Source organism: Bombus flavifrons, chromosome 1 (assembly GCF_040668555.2).
Source record: "Bombus flavifrons isolate JBK064 chromosome 1, iyBomFlav1_principal, whole genome shotgun sequence".
NCBI lineage: Eukaryota > Metazoa > Arthropoda > Insecta > Hymenoptera > Apidae > Bombus > Bombus flavifrons.
This window is the reverse complement of record NC_138442.1, coordinates 17,050,958-17,072,378: the sequence shown is the minus strand read 5'-3', so window position 1 is coordinate 17,072,378 and position 21,421 is coordinate 17,050,958. Positions and strand designations below refer to the sequence as shown.

Genomic DNA, 21,421 nt, shown 5'->3' with positions numbered 1-21,421 from the left:
CGATTTCTCGTGTTAGTTACGGTGATAAGTTGAAAAGCTCTTGAAACGTATAATTATAATAGATACGATATATGCAGTTGTACAATGTTTATTAGTTTCGTGCACATAGTTGAATCTAAGGAGTGGAAGAATAGAACGGACTTTAAATAACGTGCGAAATGTGGAATTAAAATTTCATTAATTTATTCTAAAAAATAATTATGATAGTATATAGTGAATTAATATCTATCAATTAGATAAGCAATTTATGTAATCAAATTATTCATATATTTTGCAAGGAATATTGATATAAATAATAGAGCAATAATGTCGAATTGTTAAACATTTACATTATTATGCTCCAATGTTCTAACAATTAGACAAAATAATAATTGCACAAAATCTACAAAAAGTTCGTATGCATAATTCATCTCAACTTCAAAGTTTAAAATATTCTATTCTTCTATTCCATATATTCTTCCTATAACACTTTCTTTTACTTCCCCGTTCAATTCTCAAACTTTTGTCGAGACATTCGAATTATTTTCCTGCCGATTACATAAAATCAGATTTTTATGAACATAAGTAAAATGAGATTAGAGATTCATCCACCTATTAAACATTCTAACAAATATTTTATTTTTACATATTTTTACATATTAGCTATTTTTGCACACTTCTTGCATCTTTACATTTCCCACAAATGCATAAAAATCCACAGTCTACCAATGAAATAGTCAGTATAACTTCGAAACCTGCCCACTAACGTGTCTTGATATAGAGCTGCTGAAACTTCCATTATTATACCCCTACAACCTACAATGTAAAATGTTTCATCTGCTATACAAAACACAACTACTCCATATCACAGATATGAACTATATCTACAAAACCACCAACCTGTGCGACTCATTTTCCCATAAATCTATAAAAATCACGTGTTGATGACGTGTGACCGATCTTTCAAATCGTTTTTATGTTCAAAATAAAAACACAATTACCCCAACCCCAGTTATACATCCCACATAACGATCCATCGACTTGCGATTAAATTTTCCCACAAACGCATAAGCATCTACAGTACACAATTAATTAACAAATAATTCCAATCTCTCAAATTACTCTCAATCTACAAAACGATACAATTACCATGAATTATACCATATCGGTATTTACCCTCTAGAAATTCGCCACCTTCGTTTCTGCGAGTTCCTTCCTTCTAATTCTTTGTTCCTTTCTCTCCGTGGGCCCAGGTTAACGCGTTTATCAGTCCCGGTAATCGATTCGAACGACGCGTCACCTTTCACATAAATCAAAACTGGCGCGTATATAGTGGGTGATGTCCAGTTTCTCGGCAGAGAATGAGAAAAGGGCAGGGAAGGCAGAAGGTCGTAGCGGAGAGAGTTCGTAGCACGGTTCGTGCGAGGGTGTACGGATCGTGTCAACGATACCGTGGATTTACGACGGTCACCGAGCGAATCCATTTGTTTCATCTGCATCTGCTTAGCACGCTAATGCTGCCTTCCCGTGTACTACTGCCCGTTGTTCCGTGCCGTTCGACTCGGCCAGACCTCCAAGATTAAGGTGGACCGTCTGTCGTAGCGGAGAAAGAGTTCCTCCGTTAACGGAAGAGGCCACTGCATAATTTCGTAGTCGCGGTTAGTTTCCTTTAGCGAGTCGACTCCGCTCTAGGACGATGCACGATGGTTTGAATGAAGCGTCGTCGGAGCTATGAGTTTCGTGATTTGAAAGGTTGGATTATCTTAGGTGTGGCTGTTTGAGAATAAATCTTGAGAGTATATTTATGTGACATTACATGATATACAATATATGTATACAATATTACGTGAATATTATATTAATATTATATTGATATCTATATCGATCAATTACAATTCGTTGACATTTGAGATTGTTAATTTCATCGTTGAAGGAAAACAGACATTTGAAGAAATATTGTTTCAATAATACTACTTTGTAGATTTTTATTTAACAGGATAGACCTTAGAATATAATGTTGCGAGTCGATAAAAAAAATAATGTATTCTTGGTATAAAGCTGTATATCGTTGAGAATGTTGTAAATTGAAGGTGAAATTAAAAGAAGGTAAAATAAAAAATCGGAGAAGTATCTCTACTAGTATCCACTATTTGTAAGCGTGTTAATGATATACCTACCATAAAGAGTTAAAAATTAGAAAAATATATTGTAGACTTAAACATTTCTCGAAGCTACAAAATGTTATTACTATATATAACAGAAAATTTAAAAGGATAATTTCTAATGGTCCCATAATATGGCACTTAATATTTGACACTTATTTTCTGAAATGTATCTTTCAAAGAGTCTAACTACACTAACCTTATCTGCCTTATACCTATCTTAATGTTTCATCATACCTATACGGAATTTTTAACATTTTTCCTTTTATCTCCCGAAGTAGAAAATCAGGTTTCCGTGCCATTTCCGTTATATTTTTACGAATTTTAATAAATTACAGTTCATAACGTGCCAAACGAGATCACATATGATTGGACTGTATCTCCGTAAAAATACTTTATGACGCTAATTAAGGTGTCGATTAGATCGTTTTATATCCGTCTCTACAATGCAATACATATGCGAATATTCAATTTGAGCAAGGAACATCTATCATTGCTTATTTAAATCATACCTTTGATTAAAGTTTTTGTTACCGGTTCAGATTAAATAAGTGCATAAGCGTCTTTAATAAAGTGACTGAAAATTTATTTAAGTGGGCAATTAAGCAAGAGGAAGAAATTCAAGAGTAGAGACTCAAATAATTGGTTGCACAGACTAATAATACACCGTTGCAATTTTACTTACAAATGTACTTATAAATGCACGTTACAGTGATCTTTCAGTCGTATTTATACCTTTTTTTAAGTGAAAGGTGTTGCCCATCGATTTATTATTTCTGTTATTTTTAATCACAGTAATATTTGTGAAGAAATGATTTAATTTTTAAATATTAATTACAAGTTAAATATCCAAATCACTCAATTATATTGATCTACATTACTACATTACATGATCTACATTAAATTGTTGAATTACACATTATTGAATTATAAAATTGCTCTTCTACGAAAGACGACAAATATGATTTATCATGTCCATCATCTGTAGCCTTTACGCATATATTTCTGCCTATCGTGTATCAGATGCATTTTTGCACCTTCAAATATTTTGGATACTGTACGTATTTATTCGTATGATGTTCACAACTTTTTTCTTTATTTTTTGCATTCTCAAGTCCCTAACAAGTACATAAACATTCTACTCATCGCAAAAGGTTTCCAAATATTACATGTCATTCGAACTTCTAATCTACATTCCTCGCTTCATCGAAATAGCTACCACGTAGCCGTAAGTCATTGACCAATTAGTTATCCGAATGATCTCTCCCCCCCCCCCCCTCTCTCTCTCTCTCTCTCTCTGTACCGCCGGTGTTCCATTGGAATTCGATAAAGCACCGCGTGACCGATCGGATATCTAACGACGTGGGGGGAAACGGAAAGAAATGATTACGAGATGGCCGCTGGCAGGTAGAAGAGGATCCGGCCAGGATCGGGCCTGGTTAATATACCTACGTGGCCGCGGGTAATGAACGCGTGTTAACCAGTTCGTTATCGACGAAACGGTGCCCACCTTCTTCTCGCATGCGAGTTCGAACGGATACGATGCCTGGGGAAACCACGACGATCGCCAAGAGGAAGAAGGAGAGTCGAGAAGAGAAAATAGAAGAAAAATAGTAGCAGCAAAGAAGCGAAGAGGGAAGAATCGAACCAAGCGGAAGAAACGAGAAGACCGTAGACGTAGAAGGTTCAAGGGGCAGGAGGCGTAAAAGGGAAAGGCAAGTAAACCAGGATGGGCTCGGTTTTATCGCGCGATGCTTGGGTAATCGTCACCCCGTAAGAAGTTATGATTACAACGTTTCCAGTTATCGGTGCTTTTCTGCGCAACTTACACCGTTCGCCGCGGTGACTAAGGACGCTTTTCGTCCATGGGGATCGTTGTCAGAAGCACAGAATGACCGCCTGGAATTTATCCCGCGTGTATAAGCCAACGAGCGACGTGTTCCATCCTTGTGCGATTCAACGCGATCCCGCGAGAGATTGCGTTGATGAAAACTTGTGTGTTGGGCTATTGACGATCTACATTTTTTTACTTTTTTCGCTGGTGGATTCTGTTTTCTTTTTGGTCGCTTTAATGGCAGAGTCAGAGGGAAAACACGAAGTCTACCTTTAGCGAGAAGGCTTGACGAGCGTGATATATAGAGCCGAGAGACGAAACGTATTTTATTTCATACAAAATGTTGCGTTTCTTGTTATGCAGCTGCTCTTGGTATTCTTTCGATGCAACGTCAATTATTAATTGAAGTCTTTTGTGATTAATTGTCTATTCACTATTTATTTATTAGAGATCTAACCCGAGTATTATAATATTTATTCGTATTTGATAATTAGACTGCGAATGATTATGATTGGAAAGATAGAACTTGAGTAATAAATTGTATTATCTGGTAAATATTGTTACTCGCGCGCCAGTGGTCTTGCTGTATAATTATCTATTTATGGTAATGTATTTTACAAAGTACAATTTACAAGGCGATCGATAACACGGATATCATCGAAGTTCGATCATCATTTTAAGTTTCTGTCGCAGTGCACGCAGGCCTTAACGTTTCGAACTATAACTGTCAAATACTCGCAACAGTATCATAAATATTAACAAATTTTAACATAGCCACGTAAAGTCCTTATACATTCTCGTATACAATTAATTCAAGTTCTCAGTTCAACTCGCTTCAACGTATTGAATCTGTCCAATTACCTTAAAATCCGCAAAAGCACATTCCGAACTCTTTAATACATAATTTCATCGAACCAAAAAATAGATAGAACACCATTATAAGGTGGCTGTAGGTTCATATTTTCCCGTATCAAAGCTAATGATCGGAAATCTAGCGCAATAAACATTTCGTAGGAAAAACACGAAAAGATAATCGTATCGATATCCAAGCGTTCGATTATTCCTATTCAATGTAATTTAAAACAGCCGTGGAACATTTTAAACGTCTCGGTACACGATCTACATGAATATACATACATAGAAACGTTTGTTGCGAGCGGAATGAGCCTCCTTTGCCTCCGGTTTCGCCGGGTTTCACCGCGCGTAAAAAGTCTAACGAGCGAGCGACGGACGGTAAAATTACGACGAGCATTTATTGTTAGAGTGTTACTGCCACTATTTTTCCTCGTTGTTACCGCGTCATTCTCTCGTTAACACTCTCCCTATCGTTAACACTTTCTCTTGTTAACGTAACCGTCGTAGCTACGTATATAGCTATGTACGTGCCTAATGCAATGCAAATTCAACAAGCGTCATTGAGATATCATATCGGGATCGGGGAACGTAGCATGAGGCTAACGCCCGGTCTGAACGCCCGGCCTGAACGCGACCGAGAATTAACAGTGCTGTTTATCGCCGCAATAATATACGAATAAACGTGCAATCGCATTATTCTCCTGTCCTTATAGTCTAGCAGGATGTTCTTCCTAGTTCCCCTCGGCATCACTTTGTTCAACAGGACTCCACCTTAACCTGGCATCTTTCCTGCATGTGGTTAAGGTTGTCGATTTATTGGATTGATTAAATTACTAATTTTGAATGATTTTATTAATTAAGTTTTTGATTCGATTGTTCTGAATAAGACATTGGTGATATATATTTTTTTAATAATATCGTTTAGCGTTATTCGACTTTCGTTGGTTATATTTTATGTTCTTCATGTTCTATTAATCTATGCTGTATTATATTACATTTATGTTGCAGAGATTTTTTTCGAAATGGCACGGTGACAGGATAAATTTGGTAAAACGAAGTCAAATATGTCGTTACAGATTACCGTCAATTAAAGGAATATGGCTAGGTTGTTATACTATTTTATTGTGCAATATAAGTACTAAAATATTTATGTTCCTTTGAAATATCTTACTATGTCATTATATTTTTAATGAATATTTTTTCAATGAATGTTAATTTCCTGTCAGCGTAATCGCCTGTTACAGCACGCAGATTCCTAAATTTAGTTACTTGTTATTATATTATCAATCGTTATTGTTACTATCAATTTAATATGTCACGTTAAATAATCTTATTATTGTTTGATTAATTCGATGCCCCACTAAAACTAATGTTCGTAGGAAATGTAACATCGAATCGTTTCACGCTCATCCTCTCAAGTATTGTTCGTGTTTTGAAAGTCTCGTCGCTGTTTGTAAATAGAATCTCAGTGTGCATGAAATTGCAAGGACAACTTCGAATTGTTGATCATTTAGTATGTATAACATAGTGCGATAATTTGCAGAGAGATAGTCATTTTAAACTTTTGTCCTCTACTGTATATAGCCACAAACATAAGACACAAAATAATTAATTATTATGAATAAATCCTCTATTTATCCAAAATAATGAATTATTATGAATAAATCTTCTATTTATTTATTTACATGTGACTATCAAAAACATTCATATCAAATTTCTTTAAGTTCACGATTAGAAGCTTTACGAACTTAATAACGATACATTATTACGCTGAAATCAATCAGATCTGTCCTACTTTTTCTATTCATGGAAACATATTTTGTAGGACATGTATTGTTTTTCGTTCGTGTTCGGCACAGTGTCAAAATATTGATCGAGAACTGTTTATTATTTTATATACTGTATTGCTTCTACGTTTTGCCCTTGAATGTACATTTATTGTGGTATGTATACCGCACATACATAATTTAAACCTATCCTTTACGAAAAAATGCCAAAATACGGAAGAGGTGGATAACTGAATTCCTGATTTCATCTTCTTCAAAGAAAAATCATTTCATCGTCATAAAATGTAGCTTCTATCCTATATAATGAATTAATAAACACATAAATTAATGGAACGTAAAGAAACAATGACATAAATGAAGGAAGTTATTTTGGTTACTTAACATCATGTCAGTTACTAAGAAGCAATAAAGTTTTCGATTTACAAACGGCTACCATTTAATATATTTTAACAACGTTCCAACGCTGTTTCTTCGCTAAAAGAAACATTAAGAATTAAAAATATAGAACCACAAGAAATTCTGTCGGTGATTATGGTAGATAAAAATAAGCGTATCCCTTCCGGAAATTATTTAACGCTCGGTCAGCGATTTTGCATAAACTAACTATAATCGCTTTCACTGACGTATTAAATTGCTCCGCATTCCATCCACTATGAACGTGTTCAATCGCCATCGAAAATTGCGATTGAAACGTTACTAAACGCGAGAACTTTGATAATTGAGGCGTTGAAATAAACGATGTAAATAAAAAAACGAAGATAAATAGAAATCGGTCTTGTTACTGAGAAAGGAGATAAGTTTGATATGGAATGCGGTGAAAAAATGTAATAAATATTGAAATAATTTATTATTTTAGCCCTTAAACCTATCTCGAGATAGAGGTATGATAATAAGTGCTAACTAGATTGTGGTGAAAAACATGAGGGTATAACACTTATCACATTTATTTTTCTTCTAAACCGACTGAACTGCAATACAATATTCGTTTTATTTTCTTTGCTTCCTCGACCGTATATCAACTTCATTTTCACATATGTTCGATATTTTCAGATTACATTTAAAAACCATTCAGTAACCATTTTGATGAAAATTTATTGTGATCGATCAACCGTACCACCAGTGAAATTTTTAATATCTCATAACGTAACATTTTCGTCGTATTATGTTTTTTTTTATTACCAGAAAGCATATAATAAATACAAGAATACGACGAATTTATGTTACAACTCAGTACAAAGGTGGTCAATCTTGAAAACCCATAGCATTCGCGTAACAAAAGATGTAAATGTCAAAGTTGGTGAAAACATATTTTTTGATTTTACTGGAAATATTTATTTCTGGTATTTATGTATACCGTTTATCGTCTCAACTTTTCAGTTGTAATGTAAAGTTTTATTATTAGTATGAGTCGAGAATTTGGTGTGCAATGAAGGCAAAAAAGATTTTTCAAGAATTTTATTTCTTCATCTTTTTTTCGCTTCATGTATTTTTTATCCTTCATAAAGTTGTGTAATAATATCTTACACATAAAATTTATTATTTTTAAAATTTGGAAAAATGTATAAATTTTTTGTTTCATAAAGTATGTATCTTGAAATTCCTGAATTAATGTTTAGTTATTCACTCATGACACGAATAGTGTACTATTTTACTAGTATATTATTCATCCACATTTAATACTTGACTCTTCGTTCTTTCAATATCACGTTTTCTGTTAAAAGGGTGTAACTAATGCAAATAAATAAAAATATTATTCCTCCATCAATTCCTTAACTAATCAAATCAAAAATATCGAACACAAATTCTGTACTAAAATAAATCAAGTTACCAACATTTGTTTTCCTTTATAAACTTGTTTTGTGTGACATTTCCTATTCTTTCATGTTATTCTTCACATTGCCGTCATAATTCGTGCAAGTTATTTTATGAATGGTATTTTATTAATGAAGAAAATATCATTCAGTATTTTTATACTTTGACAGGAATGCAATTCGAGAATCTCATTAATAAACAAATATGTCGAATAAATTATTTTACCAAGAATATATTCTTTATACACGCAATTTTAATGTGTATAATATAGTATCTTATAACAAAAAAATGTATGAAATACAATTTCAAAGAATAAATTTGATACTGATATCTCTGTAATCAGGAATCTCATAAAAAATTAAAGTACATATATTATAAAATTGCATCCTGTTAAATCAAATAATTTTTCTTATGCGTTCAAGCTGCTATTATTAGTACAAGTACTGCAAAAGTTGTATGGCTGTTCTTTGAAATAAAAATACTAATTGGTCGTTCATCTCCTTCAACAACATTATTTAAGAAGTAACTATTTAGCTATTACAGTTTTCTTATTTTATTTACCAATTTTGTTCTACCATCTTTGCTTCGGTTCTCAAAGGACTATTATAAAATTCTGTAGCATACAGGATAATTACGTAGATACGATACGATGAAACGGGTTGTACGGCGACATAGATCATGTGATTATAATTTCTGTACATAGGACATAATCGTTGAATGTTCGTCGAATTAAAATGTGAATGGATCGAAGTTGCTGTCAAGCAAGATTAGAACAGAATGTGCTTTCAGTAATTTCAAAGAAAGATATTCTGTTCTTTTTAATCATATTTCTTTCTCGATAGAGTATTGTTACGTAATTCTCCCTTGTGTTGAGGAACATTTACTATGATGACATCTATTAACATTTATTGAATTATATATTATATTCATTATGATATTTATTCTGATGATTAAATTATATTATATTCATACCTTTTGTCGTACATATCTTTCTTCCTTCTTTTGAATAAATGAATAGTGATATAAAATAATTTTAGTCATTTGTTCTCTAGTTTCATATAAAGATATCTCTTTATATTGAATTAAAATGCAGAAAAAGAATGTTTAATTAATTCAATTCAATACATTAGTTTGTTTTCTTGAAGCAATAGTTATACTTGTTTCTATTGAATATCCAGTAAAACCTTTAAAATACTAAATAGTTTTTAATTATTCAAAGCATATGTATGTCAAGTTTTACTGATACCTAAACTGGTATCTTTAATCGTAAGCAGCTGATACTCGAAATAGGGATCTTTCTTACTATTACAAAAGCATTTTGATTGCACCTTCTAGCGCAAGAAACAAACAAGATAATTCGAATCTTACAATCATCCATTATCACCTCGAAAATATAACAAGAGCGTAAATTCCGGCTCAATAGTAAACCAAACTAACTTAAATCGCGATATAAATATTACCTTTGGTACGTAAGAAGGTTTTATCTGCATTACTGCATTTAACAAATAGATAGGATATTTAACCGACGAACAACCATTCATTATCACCTGGAAATCACAGAAAAATGCTAAATCCAGATAACCAATAACCAACGTTGAATTCCAATATAAAAGTCACCTTTTCTACTCAAGAATGTTTCAATTGCAGTTCTGTATTTAGAAAACAGACAAGACGATTTAACCCAGATAGCCATTCATTATGACGTTGAAATCACACAAGAATGCAAAGCCTAGATTACCTAGGACCCTAGCTAACTTTAGTAGGTGCTACTATAAAAATCACCATTCCTACACGAAAACTTTCGATTGCATTTTTAAATTAATCGATAATCATGTAACTTATACAACCATTCATTATCACCTGGAAATCACGCAAGAATGCAAAGTATCTATGTTATCTATGATCCCAAGTAATTTAACACTAGTACCAATGGCGAATAAAAATAAGGCACGTAGAAAAGAATTCAGAATGAAAGATATAAGAGGAAATATAAAACGTGATAAAAGAGCTAGGTTTTAAATATAAAAATACATATACACAATAGTTCTAAAAATTTAGAATACCATACAATGTCTCAAAAAATTTACGAATTGGCCGTTTTCACTACTTTTAGTTCTGATATTAAATCCAAATATAAAATTGCTTTACGTGAATGTGTTTTAATTGCATCTATATATTTAACGAGACGAAATCGTTTAGTCTGCAGGATTATATATCGTACACAATCTTGATATTATGCAAGAAAGCAAACGCGTACAAAAGCAATAACGCAGGGTAACTTGAAGCCAAATAAAGAATTATATTTTATACAAAAAGATCATTTTAATTGTATTTTTACTCTTAACAGGACAGGGCAATGTAATTCGTACAATCGTATATGTGTTACCACAAGAAATTGCACAAAAACGAGAGTTCCAAATTAAATCCTAGTAGAAAAATCACTCTTATCCTACATGATAACGTTTTAATTCCTATAATCATATATTACCACCTCGAAATTATACAATTAAGCAAAGTCTGCGTTATCTAATAACTCAAGTCAACTAAAATTCCAACATAAGTCGCCTTTCGCACACGAAAACGTTTTAATTCCGGTTTTCTTTTTTTTTTTTTTTTACGTTTAGCCAGACAGAACGATTTAATTCATATAATCATATATTACCATTTTAAAATTACATAAGGTTTAAACTTCGATTTAAAAATTTCCCTTCCTATATAAAATTATTTCAGTTACACTTTCGAGTTTAACAAACACGCGATCTGATTCGATTCACTTAGCCGTTCACTGTCAGCCGAACGTTAGGTAAGAGCAAACAAAATCACAACCCCTGTGACAGGGTCAACGTGTAACACGCGTTCGTTGAAACGGTTTCAAAACATAGAAGAATTCACTGGCGCGATATCCTAATTGCGAGATACCAGCCAGCGAGCCGATAAGCCGCAGGAATATGACTCGACACCGCTGGCCCGCCCTCGAACGTCTTAATAACAATAATTACTTCTCACCCTGGATCTATTTCGCCTTAGGTACTTTCTGTACGCAGCTTAACAGCTCCCACGAAAGGTAATAGCGTCGAAAATGCTTACACATTGTCGTAGCTCAAGGTACGCGATTAACGTGGAAAAGTGTTTTTCCTTCGCTCGAGCTGCGTTACGCGAGATTTTTAAACGTGCCTCGTTCGCGTCGTAACAGTGTGCTACTTGTCGAACGTTTGTGCGAGATATTTTATGCGATGATCAGCAGGCTGTTGGCTTTTCTGTTTTGGATTTATGAGTACATGATGTTGGTTTTTTATTTTCGTTTCTTGAAAGTAATATGGAATTTTGTACGAGAAGATAAAAATTGACGAGGAATTGTTATTTTTATGAGGAATTATGGTTTTCGTGTAGTTAAATTCATTTTATGATCGAATTTGGTTGATCGGTGCTTGTCGTTCTTTTTTCGATGTACGAGTGCTTGATTTTTATTTTCATCTTTCAAACGACTTGGATAATGTCGTAAATATTATGTACGAATTTTAAGCGTCGTCAAAAAATGTCTTGCGTGCGCAGGAAAATAAACGCACGAAAGAGATGGAGATGTATTTTTTTATTTTCATGTGGAATTGTGTTAGATATAATTAATACACATTAAATGTTATATTAGATATTAGTGGGAGCACAATGTTATCTGTTATTGAAGATTCAACTAAGTACAGAAGAAACATTCTATAATGTAATGCAAACAGCAATGAAACTTTTTTTAGAATAATATAGAATAATTATAAGCAGTTTTCACAGGGAGGTGTGTTTAAATACTGACAAGTATTGATTATATAGATAAAAAATATGATAGGTGCAGTCTACATTTTGTAACTCTCGATGGAACAGTAGAACTAAGATAACAAATTGTAGCTTTCCAATCGGATAAATGTAGCCTTATAATCAGATAAATGATCAAGAACTCTTATTACGATGTATCATGCCCAGCTGACACTAAACTAATTAGTATCGACAGAAAAATTTTGCAACATAGCCCAGCAACATAGTAAAAATTATATTAGTAAGATAAGGAATTGTAGTACTGTAACACTGAATCGATGTTCTAATTACGGTGTAATTATAAAGTAATTAAGAAGTTGTTTCAATATCGTGGCAGTATGGTTCTCTATTTTTACCTATCTTTTCTAGAAAATCATTTCGCATTTAATATCTTCATCAACTAATCCTCTTGTCATATGTTGTGAGAAAATTAATCATGTAGTCACTTTAATTGAAGCTATAAATAAAACCAACACTGTTGCCGCAATTGGATATGTCTTGTAAAATATATGGCTGTAACATAATTCCAATTGAATTTTTATCATGTATCATTTAATGGATTTTCTTTATAATGTTCATCGAAATTGAAAATATTTTACCGTACAGTTATCTTAATAGATATGGAATTCATTGCTTCATCTATTGAAATGTGTTAAAATATATTTATGTGTAAATGTGGCGTTACATATGTAGATTTTATATTCCACATTTTTATACCGAACAATAGATCCATTCTGTGTTCATTGTTCATGTATTTATTTTCCTATTACTTATGTCTTTTAGAAAAAAAGAAATTTCTCTATTTGTAAAACAATAAAATCTTTTATTTTTCATATATTCTACATGTCCACACAATTCATTTTAGCGTACACATTTTAACACACTTATCATAAGAAATTTTTTCCTATATATTGTGTGTGTTATATAAAATATTTAGAAATTCCACTAGCACTCTAATGTGACACGACTGTCACAATTATATTGGTACCATTTGAAATCAATCTGGAAATGTATCTAAAAGTTAGAAGTCTTTACTGTAAATATACATCAAATAGTATAAATCACGTCCTTGGTATACAACATGAATAGCCATCTAAAGTACATAATACACTAACTATTAAATACGTCGTAGTAAAAGAAATAGTGAGGTCTAAAATATTTACTAAATACCCTTTAATTCCTAATTTTTCCTGATTTATTTCAAACTTGACCAACATAATCACGATAGTCGAATCTCGTAACCGTGCTAATGAAAATTCAAAATGTTTCGTATAACACGCACAATACATTCATCAGAAGGTATCCAGAAGTGTTCGAATACTTTCAACCTATGTATCGTCTAAAGAATATTTCACGTAGTGTGATATACGACCTGCTCAATAGCATATTGCTTAATGTTGAATGCTATAATCGTTTAAGAATTTCTTTGGAATTTACAATTATTTCTTGAGAGTGGAAAGAATTTCTGCTAATATATATAATATATATAATAAAGAAATAACAAAATTGGATATTAAATGTAACAATTATGAAGAAAAATCTGTGATTAGACAGCACAAAGGCTGCTGTTATCCAATGACACAATGTTAAAGCTTATTTATTGGTGAAGAATAGACAAGAAATATCGTACCATAGCTGAAATGTTCAATTACATCTATCGCATTCGCCACAGACATATATCATCATCAGGCTATCATTTATTTTGATCTTTACGAGACTCTTATTGTAACAGGGAACTCAATACTTCAAAAACCTATGGAAGTTACTTCAAATAATCTATCGTTGTAAATAACAAATTTTAATCATATATTTTTTAAGTATCTATTTTTTAAATTATCTTCAGTTATATATAACACGTGTAATAAATACACATTTCTCTACGAGTTGGAATATTTTCGAATATTTTTATAATTATGTATATTATATACAACAACTTATAATCCGCTCGTTATTCTACAATGCAGAATAGAATCGTGCGAATAAATAATTTGACCATAAACAGCTAACGATGTTTCGGCAATTATCCCGAACGAGTCTATCAATCCGCATGTCTAACTGTAAATCACATCGGCTCCGAATCACCGACTCGCGGTTCTGAAAACCGGTTTCACGGTTCCTAACCCTGACTTAACCTATGCCTAACCCAGACACCTAAACCCTTTCGTCTTTCATCGTTCGTAAACTCGAGCGCTTAACCTGGTCTAGACGAGCATGAAAGATTCAGTGAGCATGGCGACCCGGCTATAATTCACCGAACTTCACAAGCCACGTCTCGCAAATCTTGCCCCGCAATTAGAACATCGCTGCAGGAGTTTAACCGTACTTTCGGATCGATTGAATTTTGTTAGAAGTTACGTTTTAAAAATGATCGATGGTGATGGATCTTAATCTCGGTTTCGTGACTTTTCGTAGATCTCTTAGCAACGAAGCAAATTGCATCGTTTTCTAGCGTTCATAGAAAAAGTTCTTCTTGGAAAAACTTAGTTTTATGTTGTTTCTAAATTGCGTTACTTGCTACGAATATCGATTCATTGATACTTTAGGATAAAATAATTCTGTAAATGATTAACTTTAAGTTTACTACTTTTGAGTTTGTGCAGATATTTGGTGAATTGATTCCGTTATAGGAAAATCAGTAATTCGACTGAGTAAGAATAAATAAAATAATAATATCTATAATAATATGTTTTAACCAATAAATCATTTATATTTGTACCATTACATTTTATAATATTTTTCTAAATTTTGCAGTTTTCTAAATATATTCGATAAATGTTCTTTTAAATATTTGTTTCTCGTTCATTAAGATTTCTTTTCGAAGCAATTTGTAAATCGTTAGTTTTTTAAATTCACCCATAGTAGAACATGGCAAAACTCACTATACATGATTAATAATAATTCATGAAACGTCTTTACGTTACTGTTGCAACTTCATTCCGTAAAATCTTTAAGTATTCCGTAACCTCTCGCAAAAAGAAAAAATTGTACAGCACATAAATATAAATTATGTATGGATTATATCTTTTAGACGTTTACGTGTCCCAATTAATGATAAATAAGGAGACATACACAGACACAGGCGGATCAACGCTTGTCACGAAAGTCGTGTTCATTAATTTCCCAGCCACTGAGATCTTAGAACGCGATCGATCTGTTAAAGACGATATAATTTACATTTACAAGTTCAATGGTGGCCAATCTTTTCATTTCTTAATGTCATGCGAAGAAATGGTCAAGAAGATGAAGAGACTTTTTTTAAAAATTGGCGTTTTTAGACTAGACGATAATTTTCCCATTTGTTCCACTCAGACACGTCTTAGCGGCTGTGCATGTGACTTGGTAAGACATTATTTTCCATTTTATTCATCATTTCTGCGAAAACATGAACAGACTGTGGTCGTACTATTAAAAGTTCAGACATAATTACTTGTGAATGCATTTATGCATTAATACAAATAATTTATGTATACATTAATTAATAAGTGTATATATACATATATTTATTGAATTAATACATTAACTGTAACAGCATTATATAAGATGGCATAAATATTACTGCTTGTAGCCAAATATTTGGAATTTCTGATTCATAGGGCAAAGTATGCGTCGAGGACCCAACGCCGTTTGTATTTAGTGGCCCATTCGAATTAGTCGACTCTGGTAACAGTTTTGCTGGCTACATAGATCTGGATGTTACAGTTATAAATTTAGGAAGGTATTGTGCAAGTTTTATATGATGAACTGAAGTTTGTGAATTTAATCAAAAATTTAATTCTTTGCTTTGTATAGTCAATCATCCTCTATTGGCGATGTTTCCAATTTCTTAAAAGAAATTATTAACAGTTATAGCATTAAAAATAAATTTATTAATAAATAAGCTTTATTAAATTTTTCAATTTAAAGAAATGACATCTAAATTCATATGAAGTACTTTCTGCACATTTCTTCTGCAAATGCATAAATATTCGTAGTGTGTAACCAGACTGTGAATTTTGATACACTTATGGGAGATTTAAAGGTGTAGAAATGTTCAGCATGCATGTAATTCGCAAAAATATAAAAAATATTCAAAGTGGAGTACTTGTTATAAAATAAATCATTACGTAGGTACCATTTCTTTAATTATGTTAAATACAGATATGAAGCTGCAGTGCAAATAACAATTTACAGTCTACTTATGACAAAATAACTAAAAATTCATGAGATATAACGACGACTCATACATACGACTTCACAAATTCTATAAAATCTTATTCCATCGTTATTTAACCGTACCATAATTATAATATTATTTAGAAGTCTCGTAACTCCATACGCCCTCGCACCCAATTGCTTTGTCTTCAAAAGCCACCCCCAGGGACCAGAATATAAGTGCAACGCTAAGGAATTATCGAAGCTATCTAAAGGAATGAGCATACCGGTCGGAGATAATTTAGCGACCATGGGAAATCTCATGATGGATAATCTATTGGATACCGCTCCACCGGGCAACCTAATGAAAGATATCGTTGGAATTTCTCCGGTAGCTGATTACCTTGCTCTAGGAAGTCCGCCTCCTAAATTACCGCGCCCACCTTTAGTAGATCCAACATTGATTACGCGTAAGAAAAAAGGCAAAAAAGATAAAGGGAAGAAATAAAAAAAAAGAAACAGAAGTGAATGTTAAATGTTATAGATATGAAATTGTGATTTACAGAATTGAAATTTTTTACACAAAGTTTTCATCGATTCTTATAGCTCGTTTGATATAACGAAGTATAATAAATAGATTGTTTATGTAAATTCAAATGTTCATTTTTTAGTACAACTAAGGAAATAGAGCTTAATCGATGATAAACGATGTTACAAATATTGTACATCTATGAATATATATTTTAATTTACATATTTTACGTATTTAGCATGTCGTGCGTATTTTAAATATTTTTTCATGTTTAAATTTCCCACAATAGTCTGTAAGAGCCTGTAATTTAATAATAACAATACGTGATGGGAAAATAAAATTTAGGGGATACATAATTGTATTTCCGGTAAAATTAGAAGAATGTAGATAATTATATCCCTCAAAATTATATTTCTAAAAGATTAACAATATTATTCATTACAATTATCTTATTTATATTTCGAGTTACTGCTACATACAGTATTTAATTTTTAATAAAATATTATCCCTTCGTAATACATATCATTATATGCAATAATTAATTTTCATTATACGTTTTTATTATAAACTAATATGAATTATGTAAGATATCCTATAACTAATTTCCATCGTTAGTTGAACTTTAACAGTTTATGTAATTATCAAATCACTTTTAATTTCTTTAAATTATCTCTTGATCAGGCGAGCCAAAGATAAAATACTATAAATCAACAATACGATTAATTCTCTTAATTTCGAATGTAAACTCCAGGAAACTATTATTAATGACCGATACACGTTTAATGAAAACACTTCTTTTGTGATAGCATTGCCTTGAGCGACAGTTGAACTGTTTTACTCGAGTTCGATCGTCAGAATGCGTTTCGGAAATCGTTCCACGAGCCGCCTTCCAAGCAGGCAGGCATATCCTAGAGTTAAGAACATTACGTTCTCATAAATCAGGTTCGATTCGATTCGGCATAAATCATAATCGTGTCGTCGGGCATATGCAGACATCTCTGCCCTATAGCGAAGAGCTCCGTGAGAAAGATCCTCCACGACGCTGAATCGCTCTCTCTTCTCATGATATGCCGTTAACTGCTTTTCATCTTAAGCCGACGCGTTTCTTTCGATCGGTTTCTCGGTTCCGTCTTCGAACTTACATCCCACAAATAACCTTCGTAAAATTATTTCATTTTGAAACAAATGACAGATTCAAAAGCTTGTACGGTATTGTTAAATACGTACTTTAGGGCTACTTTTTTAAATCACACCGTTTCGAAAAATGTAAGTATATACATTTCTCAAGATTTGAATAAGAATTGTTCGCCATGGACTTCAAAGTATATAATAATCAATAACGAATGCAAGTTTTCAGCACCTACCATGGCAAGTTTCCTCATAAATTCAATGAATTATATTGTAAGAAGTTTTATTTCTATTTTTTCCATAAGTTCTAAATACCTTGCTTTGACTTCGAAGCTTTTAAAGCACACAGATTTTTATTTCGCGCAAAGATTACAAACTACATTAACTGGAATCTGTTATAAGACCTTCCCTTAATATTTTCTTTACATTCTCAGATATATTAAGTTCGAGAAACAATATTTCGTACGCACCAACCTGATAAACTATAGAACGTGATAGTCTTCATATAATTCTGCCTTCGCAAATCAGGTAGCTAATTGGAACGCGAGTGAAAAACGAGCATCGGAAAAGTGCATCCTACGTTTGTCACGAACTCGAACATCTCGGCTAAAACAACTTTGGTATCGTCCCACGGGCAACTGCCGGCTACTCGCGCGTTATTATTTATTTTCCGCAGTGGGAGGAGCGAGCGAGTTTCGAAAGCGCCTCGCGTGCATCGATTTGACTTAGCCTCACGGTTACCGGTATCCCGTAACGACTTCCTGTCGTAGTTGCTCGTAGCTGCAACCACCCGTATACAGGGTGTGTCTGCAGTGCATGACAACACGTATTTTATAAATTCTTTCATTTTTTAATCGGACAATCACGATGTTTGACAAAAAATATCATTTACGTTTGGAAAAAGAAATTTTAATGAAAAAGAAAAATAATGCGACCAGAACGTTCGATGGTCGCACGTGTGTTTCTTGAATTTTACCAGATGTCGTAGTCAAATTTGCTTCCAGGGAGGTTAATCGATTACTCGCGTAATACGTGAAATACGCACGATATGCGGAAATGAATTATTAATGCGACACGTGACCGCGACACGCGAGTGCTCTGCACGAGGGAGGCGGAAGTCTGCATATATAAATTAATGGGAGAATTGTGGTGATAGTGACATCCTTTGGACTGTAATTTGCTTTAGAAATAATATTCTTATATCGTTTTATAGTTGTTATCGTACTTTCATATCGTTTAATGAATAATTTGATTCTATATATAGATTGAACGGTTGATAGGAATGAAAGCTCTCATATTGTTAGGGTACTTTACAGATAACGTGTTGTTTATATTATACGTTAGTTTTATAAATTATTTGTGCAAATATATGAAGCTCTTAACAAAATACATTAAAAAGGAAGTAAATTATAAAAAAATAAAATTTCGCTTACAAAGTGGAGAATAGTACAAATATACAGCACTTTTCACATAGACCGATCGTAATGGAAGTAATTGTAATCCTAGTATTTACATAACAATCACAGAATATTAAAATTGAGATTAAATTACGATTCTAGTATACATTGTGCACAAGCAGTACAAAACATAATCTTATAACATAATGAACTGAATTTCAAATTCAATTTCCAAGCTCGACATTTCTTCATTTGGATATAGAGTCGCAAATAAATTCTAAATTGTAAATCCTATAATATCACGAATTGTTAGATTGAATTTCCAATTTAACTTCCAATATTTCCAACTTTCCATTCAACATGTTTTCATTTGAATATTGTTAAACATCACTTGAAAGCTATAACCTAAATCACAAGGGGCAATGAAAATCCAATTTCCTAACTTCACATAAAATTTCGCTTGTCAAATCATAAGTTAATATCTGACCACCATTCAATAAATATATTCTCTGTTGCAGATACACTGTGTATATCCGATCGGGAGCGTGCTGCTTGTTCGAAGTTCACGCGAACGTTGGCTATTATCCCGCCGCGGACAGTTCCTTTTCGTCGAAGGATCACAATAATTTTCTACCGTACAACTTTGAGAACATTTAAATCGGCCGAACCCTCCGGGACACGTACGTGTATCCGTAGCACTTACATATATTTACATCGAATTAACCTTGGTCAACCTGGGTGGAAACAGGTTGCTTTCCCGTAATAATTATTACACCACTCGAATTATAATTATTAATTCCGTACATGATTCAATCGTTTGTCTAATTAATTCCGTGCATTAATTGACCGCCATGCTGACACAGAGACGCGTTCACAGAGATCGATTGCGTTCAAGCCAAAAAGGATTACGAGAAGTATCTTTAAATTGCTCTCAGTCGTATCATTCGAATTGAATTAAATATACGTCTTGGAACTTTTTCATTCGTCTTTTTCCCCTAAGAATCTTTCTGATTAATGTAGATATCAATTAGGCGCGTGAATTGAGCCTCGAGATTGTAAATTGTTAAATTAGCTACTGGTTTTGTGTGGCCTGATGCGAATAAATGAATTAATCTTATAACTGTTACCGTAATTAATAATAGTTTCAAAATAATTTCGTTTCGCTGGTTGACGAGATAAAATATATGTTTCCTGCATGATTACGATAATGATTTATCAAGCGAAATATGGTTTGTATCTATGTGTAGCCGCTTATTTCGTTTTATAATATAAATGTAGCACAAGTACAAGTATACTTACTACGTGCTGTATGAGGTATATCGATATCGTTAGTAGTTGTTTTTGAATTTTGGAGAAAATTATAAGTAACGTGTAGTTAGTATTTCAATTTCAAAGTAAAATTATATGTAGATATGTATGTACCTAGGTACGTAGATGTGCGTGCACAATTGTTAAATTACGCTTCAAATAATTGCCATGCTACGTATGTATATCAAATTTTATAAAAATAAAATTACTTTCTCTTTATCGAATAGAAAATTATTAAAAATTCTGCGCTGCATAGTATAAAGATAGATGGTTAATGAATTCACGGGCAAAATAGATAATAGACAATATTCTATGTTTTATATCTTGGAACATGTTTTTTAACATTATTAAATAGTAACAATCACGAATTAAGACGATCGAACTATTTCGTATATTTTAATAATATATACCTTATATAACTAATGAAACAAATATTTATTTCACTCACTCGTATCCTGCGCTGACTCTCCGAATTCCCTCGAACAACTCTGCACTAAACCTTCAGTCTGCCCTTTTTTAAGGGCTCTGCTCCTTTTATACCAACGCACTCCTAAATTTACTACTACCACAATTTCATCTTGTTGTACATGCTAATCTCAGAATTCTTATCCTGAAATTGTACTTCTAAAAATTCTTTCCCTCCCACAGTGCGAGATGATCCTTCAAGCTTCGTTCAGAAAAAGAACACTTGTTCAA

The 21,421-nt window shown here is 32.7% G+C and overlaps 2 protein-coding genes across 2 annotated transcripts in view; both read left to right on the top strand.

Moving 5' to 3' along the window:
• Positions 1 to 20,745, top strand: part of LOC138179972 (DNA ligase 1) — a 347,112-nt gene extending 326,367 nt beyond the window's left edge. Inside the window, exon 8 of the mRNA XM_069113298.1 lies at positions 19,936 to 20,745. The gene's annotated coding sequence lies outside the window, so the exon portion shown is untranslated. The remainder of the gene's footprint in view (positions 1 to 19,935) is intronic.
• Positions 15,237 to 16,869, top strand: LOC138180001 (uncharacterized). Its single transcript, XM_069113348.1, has 3 exons — positions 15,237 to 15,569; positions 15,824 to 15,945; positions 16,527 to 16,869. Exons 1-3 carry the CDS (start codon positions 15,237 to 15,239, stop codon positions 16,867 to 16,869), a joined length of 798 nt encoding a protein of 265 aa, XP_068969449.1.
• Positions 20,746 to 21,421: the final 676 nt, after the last annotated feature.

What these genes read in the sequence shown, in the direction of transcription:
- LOC138180001 (XM_069113348.1), top strand. Translation starts at nt 15,237, where the DNA reads ATGTATGGATTATATCTTTTAGACGTTTACGTGTCCCAATTAATGATA. An exon ending in GCGGCTGTGCATGTGACTTG is followed by an intron (nt 15,570 to 15,823) that starts GTAAGACATTAT and finishes TCTGATTCATAG; the next exon opens with GGCAAAGTATGCGTCGAGGA. An exon ending in ACAGTTATAAATTTAGGAAG is followed by an intron (nt 15,946 to 16,526) that starts GTATTGTGCAAG and finishes AATATTATTTAG; the next exon opens with AAGTCTCGTAACTCCATACG.